This window comes from Venturia canescens, chromosome 1, assembly GCF_019457755.1.
Source record: "Venturia canescens isolate UGA chromosome 1, ASM1945775v1, whole genome shotgun sequence".
Taxonomy (NCBI): Eukaryota; Metazoa; Arthropoda; class Insecta; order Hymenoptera; family Ichneumonidae; genus Venturia; species Venturia canescens.
Genome location: NC_057421.1, coordinates 34,717,492 through 34,735,487, shown reverse-complemented (window position 1 = coordinate 34,735,487; position 17,996 = coordinate 34,717,492). Strand labels below are relative to the sequence as shown.

At 39.1% G+C, this 17,996-nt stretch overlaps 2 protein-coding genes across 4 annotated transcripts in view; one reads left to right on the top strand and one right to left on the bottom strand.

The window, feature by feature from the left end:
• SNF4Agamma (SNF4/AMP-activated protein kinase gamma subunit) overlaps positions 1-17,996 on the bottom strand; it is a 134,364-nt gene that overhangs the window by 37,098 nt on the left and 79,270 nt on the right. The gene's annotated exons all lie outside the window — the stretch shown is intronic.
• On the top strand, positions 1,038-1,651 carry LOC122418184 (uncharacterized). Its single transcript, XM_043432258.1, has 2 exons — positions 1,038-1,141; positions 1,233-1,651. The coding sequence occupies exons 1-2, from the start codon at positions 1,061-1,063 to the stop codon at positions 1,539-1,541; spliced, it is 390 nt and encodes a 129-aa protein (XP_043288193.1). The 5' UTR covers positions 1,038-1,060; the 3' UTR covers positions 1,542-1,651.

Genomic DNA, 17,996 nt, shown 5'->3' with positions numbered 1-17,996 from the left:
TTTTTATCTGTGCTTCCTTGCTGCGCTGCTTCACTGCCTTCTGGGCACTTGCCCCCCGTTTTTATAGGGTTTCCCCCATCTACTTCTTTTCTTCTGATTGGTGGCGCAAAACATGACGTGAGTTTTGCGTCTTGAGGGATGAGCTTTGGAAGTCCTGGGTCGCGCATGTGACCTATTTTCCCATAGCCAATGATTTGCAGATAATGAAAGGAAGGGGTACTCGTGGCCTTCTTGCACATGAACTGAACAACAGTTTTATGTCTTTTCTGGCGCGTGACTCTCAGTGAAGTTGTGTGAGGCTATCCGTGTTGCGCGTTTCTCAGTGAAGTTGTGTGAGTATCCGTGTTGCGCGTTTCTCAGTGAAGCTGTGTGAGTATCCGTGTTGCGCGTTTCTCAGTAAAGTTGTGTGAGTATCCGTGTTGCGCGTTTCTCAGTGAAGTTGTGTGAGTCTATCCGTGTTGCGCTGGGTGAGTCACGTTAGGCGGCCACTTTTGCCTTGCCTTGATAATTTTTATGCGCTGATATGATATTTGTTTTTTCCAAAATGGGAGACTTATTTTTCTGCGTACTACATTTTTCTTACTTTGTATCTAATAGGTTTTTCGTTAGGTCAGGGGTTACTGATCATGATGTAACACCTCCCCCCTTAAGATAGGGCATATGCGTAGCAATGCCCACACATGTCCGCATGTGTTTTTGACTCTGTTTTTGTTTTTGTAAAAATTTCTCCGTTTCTTGATTTATCTGGCTCGTTTCGTTTAGTATATAAGCACTTGGTTAAACATATGATCTCTCAGACTGTGTTTTAGTGTGATTTGGTGAATTCTTCCTTTCGGTAAGTGTTTGTGATTTCTCTCTTATACTTTCCTTATGAATATTTTATAATAAGTATATTTATGTAGGTGTGTATCATGAATAATTATTCGAATGTTAGTATCGTTTAAATTTTCGTGATTCCTTTTCTTCGAAGGCTTACTTCGTGTCTCTCCTCATTTCTACCTTGTCTCTGTACTCTTTTCCTTTCTAAACGTATTTTCCCCTTTTTAGATTACTAACAAATATGCCAAATAAACGTATCTGGACTATGGCGAATCCTGATGCCAATATTGCGTATTGTGAAGATGCGGATTTCATCTATATGGTATTATAGTTTCTTTAACCTTAAATATTATATATATATGTTATTCTTTTAATTATTTTTGCGTAACTTATCCACTATTCTGTTGTTCCAGAGAATAACTCGTGATGATTATGCTGGTCCGGTTGAAAATGTATGGGCCGTTCCTTTTATGAAGCGGCTACACGAAGTATGGAGACGACGAGCTATCTGTCGTCTGTCAGTGTTGAAGCTGTGGCGCGAAGATGCTATCAGTAAAGATTTTGATGCTTGGTCGCTTGAGCACATGCCTGGTGACCTTCTAGGGCTGCGGCGTTTATTTTCCATGAGTCCATTTCCGGGGCTGGTTGAAGATGTGTCCTGGGATCACCTATGGGCTCAACTTGGGCCTCAGTGGTATGACGATGTGGCAAATGTAAGATAGGAAAAAAAACTTGGAAGAGAAAGAAGATAATATATTCTTTCTAATTATGTATATTGTTGCGAGTTATTAAGGCGTCGTATTAAAGCGCATATCGCAGTTTTTCCCTTGTATTTTTGTGCAAGATTCAAATTTTTTTTCTTCCTGTATTCGTTAAGAATCTCTCGCGGGATTGGTTGTGCGCTCAGTTGGTCCCTGTATGGTAAATGTGGAATCGTAAACATGTTGCGCCATTGATGATTTGCATTGTTACTCGTCGGTGTGGAATGAGTAGATTGAGCGCAATAATTTTCGTGGTTCCCTTTTTTTTTTTTTTTCCAGCGTAGCGCGGTGTCTTATTTGGTCGTCGCATCTCCAGATAAAGCGTCTATTGCAGTTTTTAAATTCTTGTAATTTCGTATAAGGTTCAATCTTTTCTTTCTGGATCCTTTTACATGCACCTGTTTACCCTCAAGTCGTTCCTTTGTGATTTGACAAGTGATATGTCTCTTAACATCACGTCTGCGGGTATATCTTTTCCAACAGTTTGCGCATTTGTATGGTCGGGTTTGAGCCCCCCCTTGATTCCAGTACTTCATTTCATCGTACCATTGTCTACGAATTTCTCTGGTCATCAAGGCTCGGAGAGTGAGATCTTCTTTTCCTTTTTGTGCCATGTCTTCGTCATTTTTTTCCTCTGGAGGAGCGTCCGTTGCACTAGGTTGAACTGAACTTTCTGTTGGTGGTTGATTATGCGGTTTTGTAGGGTTAGTTTCTTTAAGATTTAATTCTTCGGCATCTAACCATTCTAAAGCCCTATTGAGGTCTTCATCAATTGCATCTGGTTCCGAAGTCATTAACGGGCATGGAAAAATATCTTCACAAGTCGTAGTTTGTGACGTCAAACATTCGTTTCCGCCTTCCACATGTGGCTGTGAAAATTATATATATATATGGTATTTTATGATCATATTCCTCATGCTTGCTCATTGGCTGTACTTATTGTAGACCTGGCATATATTGTATATGTGTATAGATAGAATTTCCATTGTTATTATGGCTCTTTCTTGTAGACTCCCTTGAACTTTCGGTATACAGTGCTTTCCTCCCTTTCGTATCTAATCAATAAATCGTATGCTGCTCTGACTAATACGTTTAACCGTGTTTCATCTGCGTTCAGATTTTTGTGTATAGTTTCAGTGTGACATATGACAGGCGATGCGTTAATGATACACATTGCCGAGGTGCCTCTGTTTTTGCAAGTAAATGGATTATATACGAGGATTCCTAGGCAATCCAAGGCAAGGGCTAAAGTATCGATAAACTCTTCTACTTCGATTCTTGGTATTTCGGTTCTTCCACGTTCAAGTCGAGCCAAAAAGTTCGATATAATCATTATTACAAGTTTCTTATTCTTGCTTACATGATTTTTCCCGGTACACATGGCTTCCATTTTTTTCTGTAATAGATATAATAGGAAATATATATCAGTTAGTGTCATGTGTATTATTTTATTCTTTTTCTGTGTATCATAACCGTGCAGTTAAAGCCTTATACGTGGTTATTATTATTATTATTTATTATTATTATTATTATTATATATATATATATATTTTTTTTTTTTTTTTTTTTATATATTTTTTTTTTTATATGTATATATTTTATTTTTTTTTTTATTTTATTTTATTTTCTTCCTTTTTTTTTCTTTTCCTTTTTTTTTTATAGTATATTAGTGGTGGTAGTAGTGATCGTGGTGATGGTGGTACCAATGGTTAGGTTGGGTTTTGGTGAAGCTGTTTCATTCTCGGTAACTTTTCTAAGGTCCTTCCACCAATCTTCTCCGCACAACTGAAGTTTTCCTCCCAGTGCTTCGTTTAAGAATTTGGTAACAATCTTGATATTTTGATATACCCATTGTTCCGTATAAGGATGTTTTGGTGCGTCAATTACCTCGTGCTTGCTTTTAAGAAAAATTAGTTGTTCAGGTTTTGGTCCCCTGCTATGATTTTTGGGTTGTCGTGTAATTCCGCGATTAGACTTCAAAGCTCTACTTCTGGGGTTGACATTTCTTCCACCATGGGTGGTGGAAGTGGTTCGAAGGCCACTAACAACCCGTAGGGTTCGGGTTCTCCTTGGACGGAGACATAACGGAGTCGATCTAGTATATACCATGATTCTAGGTATTGTTTGATGCAGTTTTTACATCGATCCGCGGCCGTTATTGCAACTACCATTTCGGAACAATCCTTGCAGGCCATAGTGCAATTGATTTCGGGATATAGCAGCGTGTGTCCCCCGAGTAACTCGACGTGGTTGCAACCCTGGTATCGTGCGCTGTGACATAGTTGACAAACAAATGTGTGCTCGACTGGATCAAACCACACCTTCCCGCTTACGCACCAACATTTATATATTATGTCCAGTGGGCTAGGTATCGATAATCCTCGCTCTGGCCAACGGTTAGGCCTCGATGAGGTTGGAATGTGTTCGCTCATGTGTAACCGTTAGTCTGTAATGTACATATGATTTAGGTCATGCCTTTTGAATTGATATACTTTCCGTAATCGTATGGGTAGTGGGTCTTTTATTTGAATGCGAGTGCTTGCATAGTTATTAATGTGATATCGTGAGGTTTTAGGCTTCTGTATCTATGGGTGCTAATCCTTCTCGTACTGCTCTGGGTAGGGTTGATGCTTCGTGTACCCATGATGGGCTAAGCGTTCCCGTCTCCCTTGGTGGCATTTGTATCGAAACTATGTTTTCCTCTGAACTTTCCTTGCACGTGGACAAGCATAAATATCTACCCAACATTCTAACCACTCTATTGAATCTGGTGTTCGACGCTCTTCCCTGCGTTATGTTGAATTGTACGATCTCTTCCTCTGAACTTGACCAACTTATTACTCCGGGTATCACTGTATCAGGCCATGTTCTCATGACTGCTGCGATGGTCATATCCATGTTTGGTGGATGGGTTTGAGGTACGTCATATATCGCCTCTGAGCTGGTGGCTGAGTTAGGGTTAGGTAATGGTAGAGACCACGGGAGCACGATAAAAAATCCTTCTGGTCTTTCATTTATAATTCTTTGAGTTGCCCATAATCCCCTGAGGAATGCCAAGATTTCTTTTTCATTTTCTTTTAAATATTGGGAGGTAACACCTCCAGATGGTACTCGGCAACTGCTTTGTTCCATTATTGTTGATTCTTCTGTGGTCTGCAACGAGAGAGTGAGGTACGCCTAAATTGACTTATTTTGGTCCGGCTAAAGTATACGCGACGGATAATGGTTTAGGTTCCTTTTCATCAAGATGCATTTGTTCAAGTTGACAGTTGGGATAAAGGGGCACATTTTTTTGTTGTGGTACGGGCTCATTTGATGGTATTGATGCTTTTTCGTTTTGAACATCATTTTTAGTTCTCAGGTGTAACAATAGGTGTGCGACAGAGCTCCATAAAGCTCCTAGTAAATGTATAGACCATCCGTATACATCATGTAATGCATATCCGTGGATTATGGTATCTGCGATAAGTTTAATTAACTTGAAGATTATCAGTATTCCGAGTATTCCTGCACTAGCATTGCTAAATGTCATGAATGATTTCCAGATCCTGTCCCATGTGTCGTTTGTCAATTTTTTTAATGATTCTTCGTCCATTAGCCGGATGAGTGACAGACCTTGTCGTTCGGTAGGTTCTCCAGAGAGGCTACGTGCAATGACATTGAGTATCGCAGGTTTTTCAACAGGGAACATAATGTAGTTTTTGAGTCTATTGATCTCAGACTGAGAGTATATTCCGCTTGTTGCCAGATATTCAGGGCTAATGTAACGCCATGTTGGTTTGGTTTGAGGTTTTATCTTGGGTGGGGGTATTCCTTCTACCGGACCTGGTAAAAATTTGTACCATGCATCTTCCAATCGGTACATTGTGGGTATCAGAACGTTACAATCTATTTGTGTACCTGATTGGCGTAATAAATGTGTTCGTGGAGACAAGAAAAAGGTCTGGTTGCCTCGGGTAACCGGTAATTCTTGGTAGCATTCGTCGGTTCGTTTGACTACCACGTTAACAGGAACGCATTTGATGATATGAATTACTTCTCCAGCTATTACTGCCATGTATCCTGGTCCTTTCATGAATTGAAAAGCAAATTCGTCGGGTGCCTGTGTGGCCATTGAGAGTGCATTCATTAATACTTGTCTTTCTAAGTCGCAGCTTTGTTGTAAAACTTTTCGATAGAGTACGTTCATTTGGTCGCGAATGTGCTTTTCTACAAACACAAATTTTGTGTTTATATAGGTAAAAATATCCATGTTTTCTATGGTGGTATGTCTTGTTAATTTTAAATCTTCTGCGGCTTCTAATATGAACAGCTTGGGGTGTTCGGTTTGACGGAGTGGGTGGCCACATCTCGTTTGTATTCCTTTTTGAGTTAAAGCGAACGTTGCTTCGGCCGTACTGACGGTGTAGATTACCTCATATTTCTGTGTTTCGTCTCTTAGTTTTTTAGATGGTCCGTTATATAACACGTCGTAATGGTTGAAACTACAATCGTCCATCGGTGGTAGGGGGCTCCAATAAGTATTTTCGCCATTTATATCAAGGCAACTTCCCGCAGCTAAATCGCATGAAATTCCTGAGTTCAAAGTTATTTTATTTTCATCTATATTTACTATTGCTGAATAGTCGACGAGGGTGATCCGTATTATTCCCTGAACTATGACTTCGTTCCATGTTCCGTATGGGTCAGAGTATTGGGTACCTTGGCAACTGCCATCCATTGTTACTTCCCCGGCTAAGATCACGCTCCGATAGGTAGTCGTGTTTGATTTGACGCCTACTATTACGAGGTTCATTGAATATTTGTAAATATTGGTTTTGTGCATGTTCCTGCAGGCTTCGGGCCCTATGTCGTCCAGGAATTCCATTTCTCCATGGGCTACTGCTGAGATGTGTGAGAACATCCCACACCGCTGTACGGTTCGTTCTATCGCGATTTTACATTGGAAAACTTGCGTTCGCGTGAATTCTTTCAGTTGAAGTAGTTGTATCTGGGTATCTTGGATCTTGAGCTTGGTTGGTGGGATATCGCACTCCTCTACATCTAACAAAGACATCGTAGTGATATTTAATCGGGTAGATCCACAATCGTATCCGACTAACGCGGTTACCGAACCGAGGAGAATGTCCAATATCAATGCTATTACAATTGTGGTTATACAAAATGTAGAAAACTCTCTAACCTTGAGATTCGAGGATCGCGGAGACTCATTCGCATAACAGCGAGGTTCGCTCTTACAGGCTTGAGTAAGATCTACAGTGTCTACCCCCATCTCTAGTGGTAGCGGAGGTGTAGTGCGTACTGGGAGTAATGGAGGTGGTCGCTCGGATACCGGAGCTAACGTGGATGTTGTCGTCTCAATTTCTTTTATCTGATTTCCGAATAGGCCTGACAAGTCCAGATAGTCTGCTTCCGTCAAGCTTAATTGATTGGTCGTAGACGGAGAATTCAGTATGTCGAATATTATTCGCTCTTCTATCTGTTTTTGCTCCATGATTGTTTGCCATTGTTCACATAGGAATCTCTTTATTTTCATGGCGTTATTCAAGGCGCAAGAGAATCTTTCACCCAAGTGAACCCCGTGGGGGATGCAGAAACACTTAGGTGTGATGCTGGGAGTGATCATGGGGAATTTCGTACTGAGATCCACCAATGGGCACTCCACTAGTGCTTGTAAGAGTATGCATTGCTCTCTTCCAAAGATGTAGATCCGAGCAGCATTCTTGCTTAGAGCCTTAAATTGACTGATTCCTTGTCGGTAGGGGATTCTTCCTTCTTGCCATCCCAGCCCATGGGGTTGGTTAGTTTCCCTTAAATCGTCTGGTACTCGCGAATACTCTTCAGGTGGTTGTAACGTCCAACATTCCATATAATTTCCTGTTAGTGATATTATCGCTATTTCCTTCAAAATAACATGTCTCGTCTTGATTATGTAGAATCCTACGTCAACTGCATATAACGGTCCCATAGCCTTTTCTGCACAAAACAGAGAAGTAAACGTTGTGCTTTAGTAGGAAGCGATTCTATTCATCACTGCTGCTATCACTTAAGTTTATAGGAGATAAGCGTAGTCTGTTCGGGTGTATAATTCGAGTTTCTTTTCCCACTTTAATTTTTATATTTCCATCTCTTTTAACTTCGATAACCTCGTGTGGTCCAGTGTAATGATCTCCAAATTTTCCTTGTTTCTGCCCTTTTTGTAGAAATACCGCATCTCCTAGATTAAATTCTTGCGGTTTTGATTTTCGGTCGTAATATTTTTTTGATCGTTCCTTAGCTATAATTAAATTTTCTTTTGCGATTCTTTGAACGTTATGTAGTCTGGTAGCAAGTTCAGTTAAATAATCTCCGTAAGTTCGTTGTTCTTCTCCTGGTTCTTGGTTAAATGATGGTTGTCGGGCAAATTTTCCGAATACTAACTCGTATGGAGTGTGTTTTGTTCCTTCATGAACGCTAGTGTTATATGAAAATGTTGCTAATTCAAGCCATTCGTCCCATTCATTGTCTTTATTAATGAATTGTTTTAAATATTCCACCAATGAGTGATGCGATCTTTCCAAGGACCCATTAGATTGAGGATGATATGCGGTTGTTCGACATTGTTTTATTTTAAATTTCTTTGCCACTTCTTTCATTAGGTTACTCAAAAAGTTTGCTCCTTGATCTGTTAGTATTACCTTGGGTGATCCGAAAATGCAAATGAAATTTTTGATTAATGCATCAGCGATATTGATAGCTGTAGCTTTTCTCAAAGGTATTGCAAGACAAAATTTCGTGAGTAAATCTTGGATAGTTAATATGTATTCACGTCCTTTTCTTGTTGTAGGTAAAGGTCCCACTATATCCATAGCTATTTTGTCGAATGCGGAGTCAGGTGTATCTGTAATTATCATTGGTTGTTTGGTTTTTATGCGCACTAATTTCTTTAAATGACATTTTAAACATCGATTTATAAATTGTTGCACGTCTTCTTTCATATTTTCCCAATAATATCGTTGGCGAATTCGGTTATATGTTTTAGTTACTCCTTTGTGTCCTCCTATTGCAGAATTATGAGCTTCTTCCATTATTTCTTCACGAATATCTTTGTTCGGATATTTTACGTCTCCTCGACAAATTGTCAGTTTAGTTGAAAGATGTTCCATACCTTTATGGATAAATTTAATCACTTTTTCCCAGCTAGTGCCATTAATTTCTTTTGTTTTAGCCATACTGATTGTAGAAAGTCGTAATTTCTTCAAATCTTTCCCAATTTTTCCACAGACTTCTAACATTGAACGTTGATCTAATGTTTCTCCATTTTTACCTTCAATTATGATTGCTACATGAAATTTTGAATTACTTTTTTGTATTTTGATTTCGCCTAATTTCGCTTTTGGAAATTTTGGTAATGCTCGTCGCTCGAAGAGTCCTGTCGATCCATCGTCGCGAGGCTCCCCTGATTCCGAGATAAAATATAGGTAATTGTCCTTTCTCATGAATAATTGTTCTCCTATTTCTACCGGTAATCCTTTTCCTTCTGCGGGAACAGGTAATACCTCTTCTTGAATATCTTCATCTTCTGTATCGTTGTCGGAGCTTGATTCCACAGGTTCGTTGATTTGATCAAAATAGTATTCATCGGATTCGTCACCTGACAAAATCATGTCTTCTTCGTATATTACATTTTTCGATGGTTCTTCTGTTTCAGCTTGCTCGTCATTTACTATTTCTTCTTGCTCGTTTTCTTGTCCTTTGGTCGGTTTACTTTTTAATTGTTTAAATACTCGTTTTGCAGCTCTCTTAACTGGTTCCGCGATTTTTGATCCGATGCTGTCTTTTGCACTTCTTAGTCTTCTGGCTATTGGTTGTTCATCGCTTTTTCCTGGTTGAGCAATAGTTTCTTCTACTTTGTTTCCCTTTTCAGCTCTTCTACTTCTTAATCTTGTAGCTATTGGAGAATCATCAGTGTCTCCCTGAGATTTTTCCGTATCGGAAACTTGACCTTTCTCTCGATGTATGGGATGAATTCGTTGCACTTGATCTTTAGCGACGTATGGGTTTCGTGATAAAGCGTCAGCATTGATATTTGTTTTTCCGGCCTTATATACGACTTCATAATCATACTCTTCTAATCGTAAGCGCCAACGGGTCAAACGCGATGTAGGGTCTTTTGAAGTGTGTAACCAAACCAATGGTTTATGATCCGTTACGAGTTTAAAGAGTCTACCGTATAGATAGGGTCGAAATTGGGTGACCGCATGTAGGATAGCGACAGCTTCTTTCTCATAAGTGCTGTATTTTTGCTCAGCATCATTGAGCATGCGTGAGGTGTATGCTATAGGTCGATCCTTTCCCAATTTTCCTTGACTAAGTATTCCTCCTACTGCATATCCTGAAGCATCTGTAGTTACGATGAATTGTTGAGTAAAGTCAGGATATTGTAAAACTGGTTCTTTAATGAGTAATTCTCGCAAAGTCTCAAAAGCTGTTTGATGGGGCTCATCCCATCCGAAGGAGCCATCCTTTTTCAATAATGTGGTAAGTGGTTTCGCAATTTGAGCAAAGTTTTTTATAAACCTTCTGTAATATCCAGCAAGTCCAAGAAATTGTCGTACGTTTTTCACATTTTTAGGTTGTGGAAATGCTTTGACCGCAATTAATTTTGATGGGTCAGGTCGTACTCCATCTTTACTGATTATATGTCCCAAGTACACTACTTCGGGTCGTAGAAATTCACACTTATCCGGTTGGAGTTTTAGTTGCGCAGCTCGCAATCGTTTCATTAATCGTTCAATTTTTAACTCGTGTTCTTCTAGTGTTGAAGCGTATATTACTATATCATCTAGATATACGAATGCATCAGACCCCTGTATTCCCGTCAAAACTTGATTCATGAGACGTTGAAATGTTGCGGGTGCATTTTTGAGTCCAAATGGCATTCTGGCGAATTCATAGTGACCATAGGGTGTTGAAAAAGCGGTTTTATGTTGATCTTCTGAATGCATCTGAATTTGATGGAATCCAGAAGCGAGATCAAAGGTTGAGAAATACATTGCTCCTCCCAATTGATCTAGTATTTCGTTAATGAGTGGTAATGGATATGCATCTGTGATTGTTTTTTCGTTCAGGGCGCGATAATCCAAAACCATGCGCCATCGTTTATTTCCTTTTGAATCTGCTTTCTTGGGTACAATCCATACAGGTGAATTGTACGGGGATTGAGATGGTTCTATTATTCCTCCATCTAATAATTCCTTGACTTGGCGATTAATTTCTTCTTTTAAGACGGGTGGATAACGATATTGTCGAGTCGTTATTGGTACATCATTTACCGTCGGAATGCGATGTTGAATGGCATTTGTAGCCATTAGTTTTTCCCCTGGCAGGTAATAGCGATCTTGATATTCTTCTATATGACTGATAATACTTTCCCGTTCTTCCGTATTCAGATCATTTAGACGTAATAGATTTAGTATTTGCTGTGCTCGACCTTCACATGAGGTAGTAGATTTATTTGAAATAGTAGAACGATTCTCGTCGAGAATTCGTGTGTTGATTGAAAGAATTCGTGTTGAATTTGATAACCCTTCTTGAGGTTCAGATTTGTGCTTATCATGATGTAGTAGCTGTTGAAGTTTATTAGCGTTGCGCATTGATTCATCTCCCGACGGATACGAATCAATTTTTTCCCTCATTTGTCGTTCCAAAGGGGGAGATAAGAGCTCATACGGCTGTAGTTTTAAGACGGGTATTGCGACTTCGATTTCTTCTTCCGTGGTGTTGATTAGGTATAAATGTGCTTTCCCCTCGTTATTAGTTACCAACGCATTTCCTAAATATATACCGTCTGATATATTTAGTTTAGGCAAGTATCCCTCCTTTACTTCTGAATTAGCCACGCGTACGTAGAACATTTTTCTACTTCGTGCGGGAATAATTATGGTTTCGAGTTTAACAAATGGGATTTTATGTTTCTTCCATTTCAGACATTTCTCGGAGTAAGAAACATCAGCGTGTTGAGTGTTAAAAAATTCAGTCCCGATTAAACCATTGTCCTCGATAGGGAAATCATCCGCTACTAAGTGAAAAGTGATTATTGAATTTAAAATTCGGATTTCTACTCTTCCCAACGTATTGACGTAATTTTTCGTAATTCCACTGATTTTAACGATATCACTTTTGTCGATTTCAACTTCTGGTGCTATTTGACGTTTTTTGATCAAATTTAATGCGGATCCCGTGTCTATCATTAATAAAGTTGGTCCCACAAGATCTTGAGATTCAACGGATATCACTGGCACGTTACTTGTGCGATTTAGGAGTACGACGGCTACTCGTTGTAGTCATGCTGGGTCTTCACTTGTTTCTACGTGTTTTATGCTTCGAACAAATGAAGTTCTTAACGGTTCGTTTTCACTGCGTAGATTGGGTTTTTGAGCATTTTGCGTCGGATAAAAGCTTCTTTCATTTGTATTTTGAAGGAACGGTGTTTGATTTTTATGGGCGTTCACGTATTCTCTTTTTCGACATTGTTCAATTAGATGTCCCGGAGTTTTACAATATCGGCAGAAAATTGACGGACTGTATCCCGAATTATTTATTTGTTTATTATCAAATGTCCTGAGTGGATTAATTGGTTCAATTTTAGAATTATCTGGTGGTTTATCGTTCGACTTGTAATTTGTATTAGGTTGCATGAAATTTCTTTGATAAGGATTACGGCTCTGGTCATTATTAAAATTTCTGTTTTGCGATGAAAAACGTTTTTGATAGTCGTTGGTAAAGTTGGATTGCTCTCGATTTTTGAATACCGCACATTGATTAGCGACGTGTCCCTTTTGTGAGCACAATTGGCATATGGGTATATTTGACTGAATATGATGAATACGCTCTCTTGATTGGTACTGCGGTTTCGAATAGTTAGAGGATCTTGTCATCCTAAAATTCCGTAATGCATCTTTTGCTTGTAACTGTCGTTCGAGTTCAACTGCTTCTTTCATGGTATTTTCAAAATTTTGTCCCTTTTTAATTCTCGTTTCCAGTTCACTTTTTAAACCACGAATGAAACATTCCGTTAAATCTTCGTTTAGATTCGCTATCATCTCTGCATTTAATTCTAATCCCAATTTTGTTTTATATGCTTCATGAATTTTATTTCCTAGTTCTTTAGTGCGATTTGCGTACGACAAGGCGGTTTCGTTTTCGTTTTGAAAAATTCGACCGAGTTCTCCAAGGAGTTGATTAACCGTTTTTGCTGGAGCATATAGGGTTTTTAAAAAGGTGGTGAATTTAGCCATTGTATCGAGTTCTACTCCGTGAACTGCGCGTCTAGCTTCACCTCTTAATTTATTACGAAGAACGCGTGCAAGATTGGGTCGTGCATCTTCGGTTATCATTTGCTGTGCCTCTTCACATCCTTCGATAAAATGAGCCAATGGAATATTGTGCCCGTCAAAAATTGGAACGGCTTCAAGAGCATATTTGATTGAAACAGGAATATTAGCCATGTTAGAGTTTAAATCTTGAATTGCTTGTCTCAGTTGTAAATTTAATTGTTCTACTCGTTCTTCGAAGGAACGGATAGTGCTGCGAGCGATTTTTAGTGCGTCTAGAAGATTTTGTTCGTCATCAAGAGGATTTTGGTCGTTGTCAAAATAATTTAGGAGATTACTAGCACTTGAGCTTGGTAGATTTGCTGCACCGAAAGATTCTGATGCCTTATCAGGAGTGTTTCCTGTTTGTTCAATCTCTTTTTTGTTACTATTCTCTTCGTTATCACTTCCAGCTTCTATGTCGGACTCTATTACATTAGTTTCCAGTGATTTTTTTAGAGGAGTTCTTTGAGTCATTCTATTTTTCCCATATCAACTGCGTTAAAATCCCACTTCTGACACCAAATTTTTATATTGTGTTACGTCCCCGTAGAAGATTTTGAATTGGCAGGGGGTATATGCAACACGGTATTGACTCTTCTTTCGGGTCAAGACACTCAAGTCCTTTACCCAGGGACGAGAGCCACGTCGATTGAGTATGGGAGAGCAAGAATGATATTTCCTTTTTGCGAGTTAGGTTGATTTAGACCCCGATGGCATGCAGGTGATGAACCCTCTGGGGGGTGACGATGTGGTTTGTTGGAATAAAAGTGTACTCACAGGGTTTTTCCTTGGTGGGTTAATCGATGTTACTCTTTATTGGAAGGTACTGGTTGTTCCCTCTTATATTTGCTTTACAATGGTCCGGGTCGAAGCGTCGTCGTAGGTTTCGAGCAGTTACAAATGCTCGCTCCGAGATAGGTTACAATATTTATAATTATATTTATTGTAATTTTAATTGAAATTTCCGCTTTGGTTGAGTCTGAGATATTGAGTGAGCTTACTTTTCGAAAATTTTCTAAGTTCAACTTTGGATAAGAGCCGATGAGAAATTCTGACTAAGTCCTTTTCTTTAATTTATTCGCGGGCGTGGTAACAAAGACTAATTGGATCTTTCTTTTTATCTGTGCTTCCTTGCTGCGCTGCTTCACTGCCTTCTGGGCACTTGCCCCCCGTTTTTATAGGGTTTCCCCCATCTACTTCTTTTCTTCTGATTGGTGGCGCAAAACATGACGTGAGTTTTGCGTCTTGAGGGATGAGCTTTGGAAGTCCTGGGTCGCGCATGTGACCTATTTTCCCATAGCCAATGATTTGCAGATAATGAAAGGAAGGGGTACTCGTGGCCTTCTTGCACATGAACTGAACAACAGTTTTATGTCTTTTCTGGCGCGTGACTCTCAGTGAAGTTGTGTGAGGCTATCCGTGTTGCGCGTTTCTCAGTGAAGTTGTGTGAGTATCCGTGTTGCGCGTTTCTCAGTGAAGCTGTGTGAGTATCCGTGTTGCGCGTTTCTCAGTAAAGTTGTGTGAGTATCCGTGTTGCGCGTTTCTCAGTGAAGTTGTGTGAGTCTATCCGTGTTGCGCTGGGTGAGTCACGTTAGGCGGCCACTTTTGCCTTGCCTTGATAATTTTTATGCGCTGATATGATATTTGTTTTTTCCAAAATGGGAGACTTATTTTTCTGCGTACTACATTTTTCTTACTTTGTATCTAATAGGTTTTTCGTTAGGTCAGGGGTTACTGATCATGATGTAACAATTGTACTCAATAAAATATATTTATAGAGTCGAAGTTTTATTTATTTTTAGGGAAACTCGGTCGCGTAGGGCTGGGTTCAAACTTATCGTTTTTATACAATTGATTCGTTTTTTTAACCTCTTTATGTATACACACGCCCGGACGTGCTTGTGTTTTTCACAAATTCCAGGTTAGGCAGTCGAGGCTTCAAATGTCGCGCGTGCGCTTCAGCGCTGTGCTGAACATTTGATTTCTGCGACGTTGCGGAATCGTCTCACCGTCATGAAACGTCCCAGAACATCGAGTTTGTAGACATCTCAACAGTCAATATCTTTTTAGATAGGTCGATAACTCCAAACTTTTTTGATATATTCTGAATCCTTACGATTTGGAGAACAATACTCTATTTTTTTGTTTATTTCTGTTGCGCAAGTGTATATATATGTATATCCCTTAGGACACGCGTTTTGAGAGTGACTATTCCATAAGACCCGTGTTAAAAATCCTAACTTTCACTATTTTTTTCGTTCTTAAATGGTCGATAACCCCATCTGAAATTTCGCACATGTCATTATTGATAATCTAACTATGAGACATTAAAAAATTATTTTTTTCTGCTGCGCAGGCATTCGCGACTGAGCCTCCTTAACAAAATTCGATCATAACGTGAATTTGGTTAGATCAATCGTTCTCGCGTGTTTTTTCTTTCGCCCGGTTCCGTTGTCATGAATACAGAAAGAAGAAGAATAAACAGCCAGTCATCACATCGAGTCGCTTGAAAATGGATGTTTTCATCTTTCATTTCCCGACTATTATTAAGGAGAAATTGATAATTATTCAGATGATGGTGTCGTGATCGATTTATTTGGAGAAAAAAAAAACAGAATTACCGAAAATTTTGTACTGTTTTCGAATACCGAAAATATCAAGTTCTTTTTCAACCAAATTGATATTAATCAATATATATATCAAGTAACTGATTTCTTCCAATTCGTTTATTGTGATTTTTTCCGAATTTGTTAAGCATGGTTTTGCTCGCAAATTGAGACAAGTTGGTCGATGATTTGTTGTAAAGAGCCAGTTATGGCCGCGGATAATTTTGAATCTATTAACGATTAGACGAGAATAAATTTTCTGTTCATAACGATGACTAATTGATTATTTATATTTTTCATCAGTTGAGAAGCTTCAGATTTTTTGTTCATCATTCGGCCATAGTCTGTTGAAGACGAATTCAAGTTATTTGAAAACACACGAACTTTCATTCAAGAAGTTATTATACAATTTGGCACATTAAGAAATCGAATTTTAGAGGTTGAACAATAAACTCATCTCGTAAGACGAGACAAAACAAATGAATGTCAAAAAAACTCAAGGATTCAACTCGATTTATAGAAGACTTCGGTTCATTCGTGTAAGAACCCAAGAAAAGGCGCTGCGTTCATGATCACAGAACAAGTGATTTCTCCTTTCATGCGACATAATTCGTTCAGCATAGTTTCAGATATGACATTAAGTGATTATTGGACAAAAGATTAAGCTCGATCGTAAACTCATTCAGCTTTCATAACTCGTTGACCTAAAAATATATCGAATAAAATCTGATTTATCACATGATACTTCGGTATATCTGCACAAAAGATTTATGATCCATTCCACAACAATTGCTCCTTATCCATTAATTCTTCCGTCGTTGAGTGACCAGCTGTAATGTATCGCTTTAAAAATCTCTTCAGAATCACTGTGCACTCGATAAAAGCGATCGACTCTAGGATTTGACTAAGGCCGATGTAAAAGTCTTGATTTTTCACGATGAAAACTTCGAGTAGAAAAAAAAAGTAACAATTCATTGCATCTGTGAAATCACACGATTCGTCAACTCGGATGGAAAATTTATAATCATTTGTATCACCGTTGATCAATGGACGATATGCCGATGAAAAAAATTGTCGATTTTTCGTTTCAAGGACCCTCTGACACGTTAACGAGCAGCGATACATGCGTTATTATTCTCGGACTCGTGGAAAAATGTAAATACGTCGTATGTCGTGTATTGAGAGGCCACGATCGGCTTCGTTGAGGGTTAATTAGTCCGTTAATAGGTAACGAAGCACAGAGTAAACAGGAAAACGGAAGCCTTGGAGCAATATTTACGGAAATCAGTGAAACTATGTTCGCGTGCGAAGCCCGAGTCTCCTCCTCTACATTGTTTCAAATTTCCGGCAACAAAATTAACTCGATAGTTTGCCGCTTGACCAAGCTCCTCTGCGAAGGGGCTTTATTCCAGTGCTCGGAAATGCCACGAATGTATTTTCGTAAATAAAAATAAAAACGTCGAATTAACTGGTTCGATTGTCAGCTGAAATTCTGGCCACAATTGTTGGTCCGGCTGAGATTCGTGGTTAAATAATAAAAAAACAAAAAAGTATTAAAACATCTCAAATGGAGAAAAGAATAATACGGAGCCGGAGAGTAAATAGGAGGGAAAAACCCAAGTTGAATTTTGCACCCTATCCCATACCCATTCGGTTTCTATCGATTATTTCGAGCCTCTGGGCAATGTCATAGGGGTTCCACCCTCACTCGTCAAGGCCAAGGGCAAGGGCTGACTGAACACAGCGACCTTGCTCTTCGAAACAAAACTAAAAGTAATCTCGAGTCAACGGACAAACTCACCGATAGCTTAAAATATAACTTCCCAATCATTTACGTCAAGTGCATCGATGTAATCTCAAGTATGTTTATCGAGATAAAAGTGAACGTAAATATTGGATCATCTTTGATTGTGTCATGTTTTATTGGAAATTCAAGTTCGCCAAGTTTACGTAATTTGTGTGGATACACATTCGATATGAAGAGTAAACTACTCGGTCAGCATTGTCAACTATGAAAACGTTTTGTTTCACTGAATTATTATTTCAGTATGTGAAAGAAATGTTACGAGTATTGAAAAATTCAAAGAGTACGATACGTTTTCGGAAGTTTTTGCAGTGTTCAAACACCGGCGATCTTTTCAAGGCGACTCGCATCATTTATTTGGCTCGTCGCGTTGCCGACACCGTGAACAGAATAATACTAATTTCTCTTATTGTATGACATTCGATTTGTTATTTAGCGATGGTGCACGTGACACAATCTTTAATCGTGCTGGCTGCAGAAGCGAACCACGCGCGATGACAGGAGACCGCACACTCGAGAATATTCGCAATGTTAAGTTCTTGGTTAGCAATATACACGCATACACCAGAGAGGAGAGGCAACAAAAACATTAATCGTCTCGGTGTGCTGAAAGAGAAAAAAACCCGTTCAACCTTATTGATTCGCATTC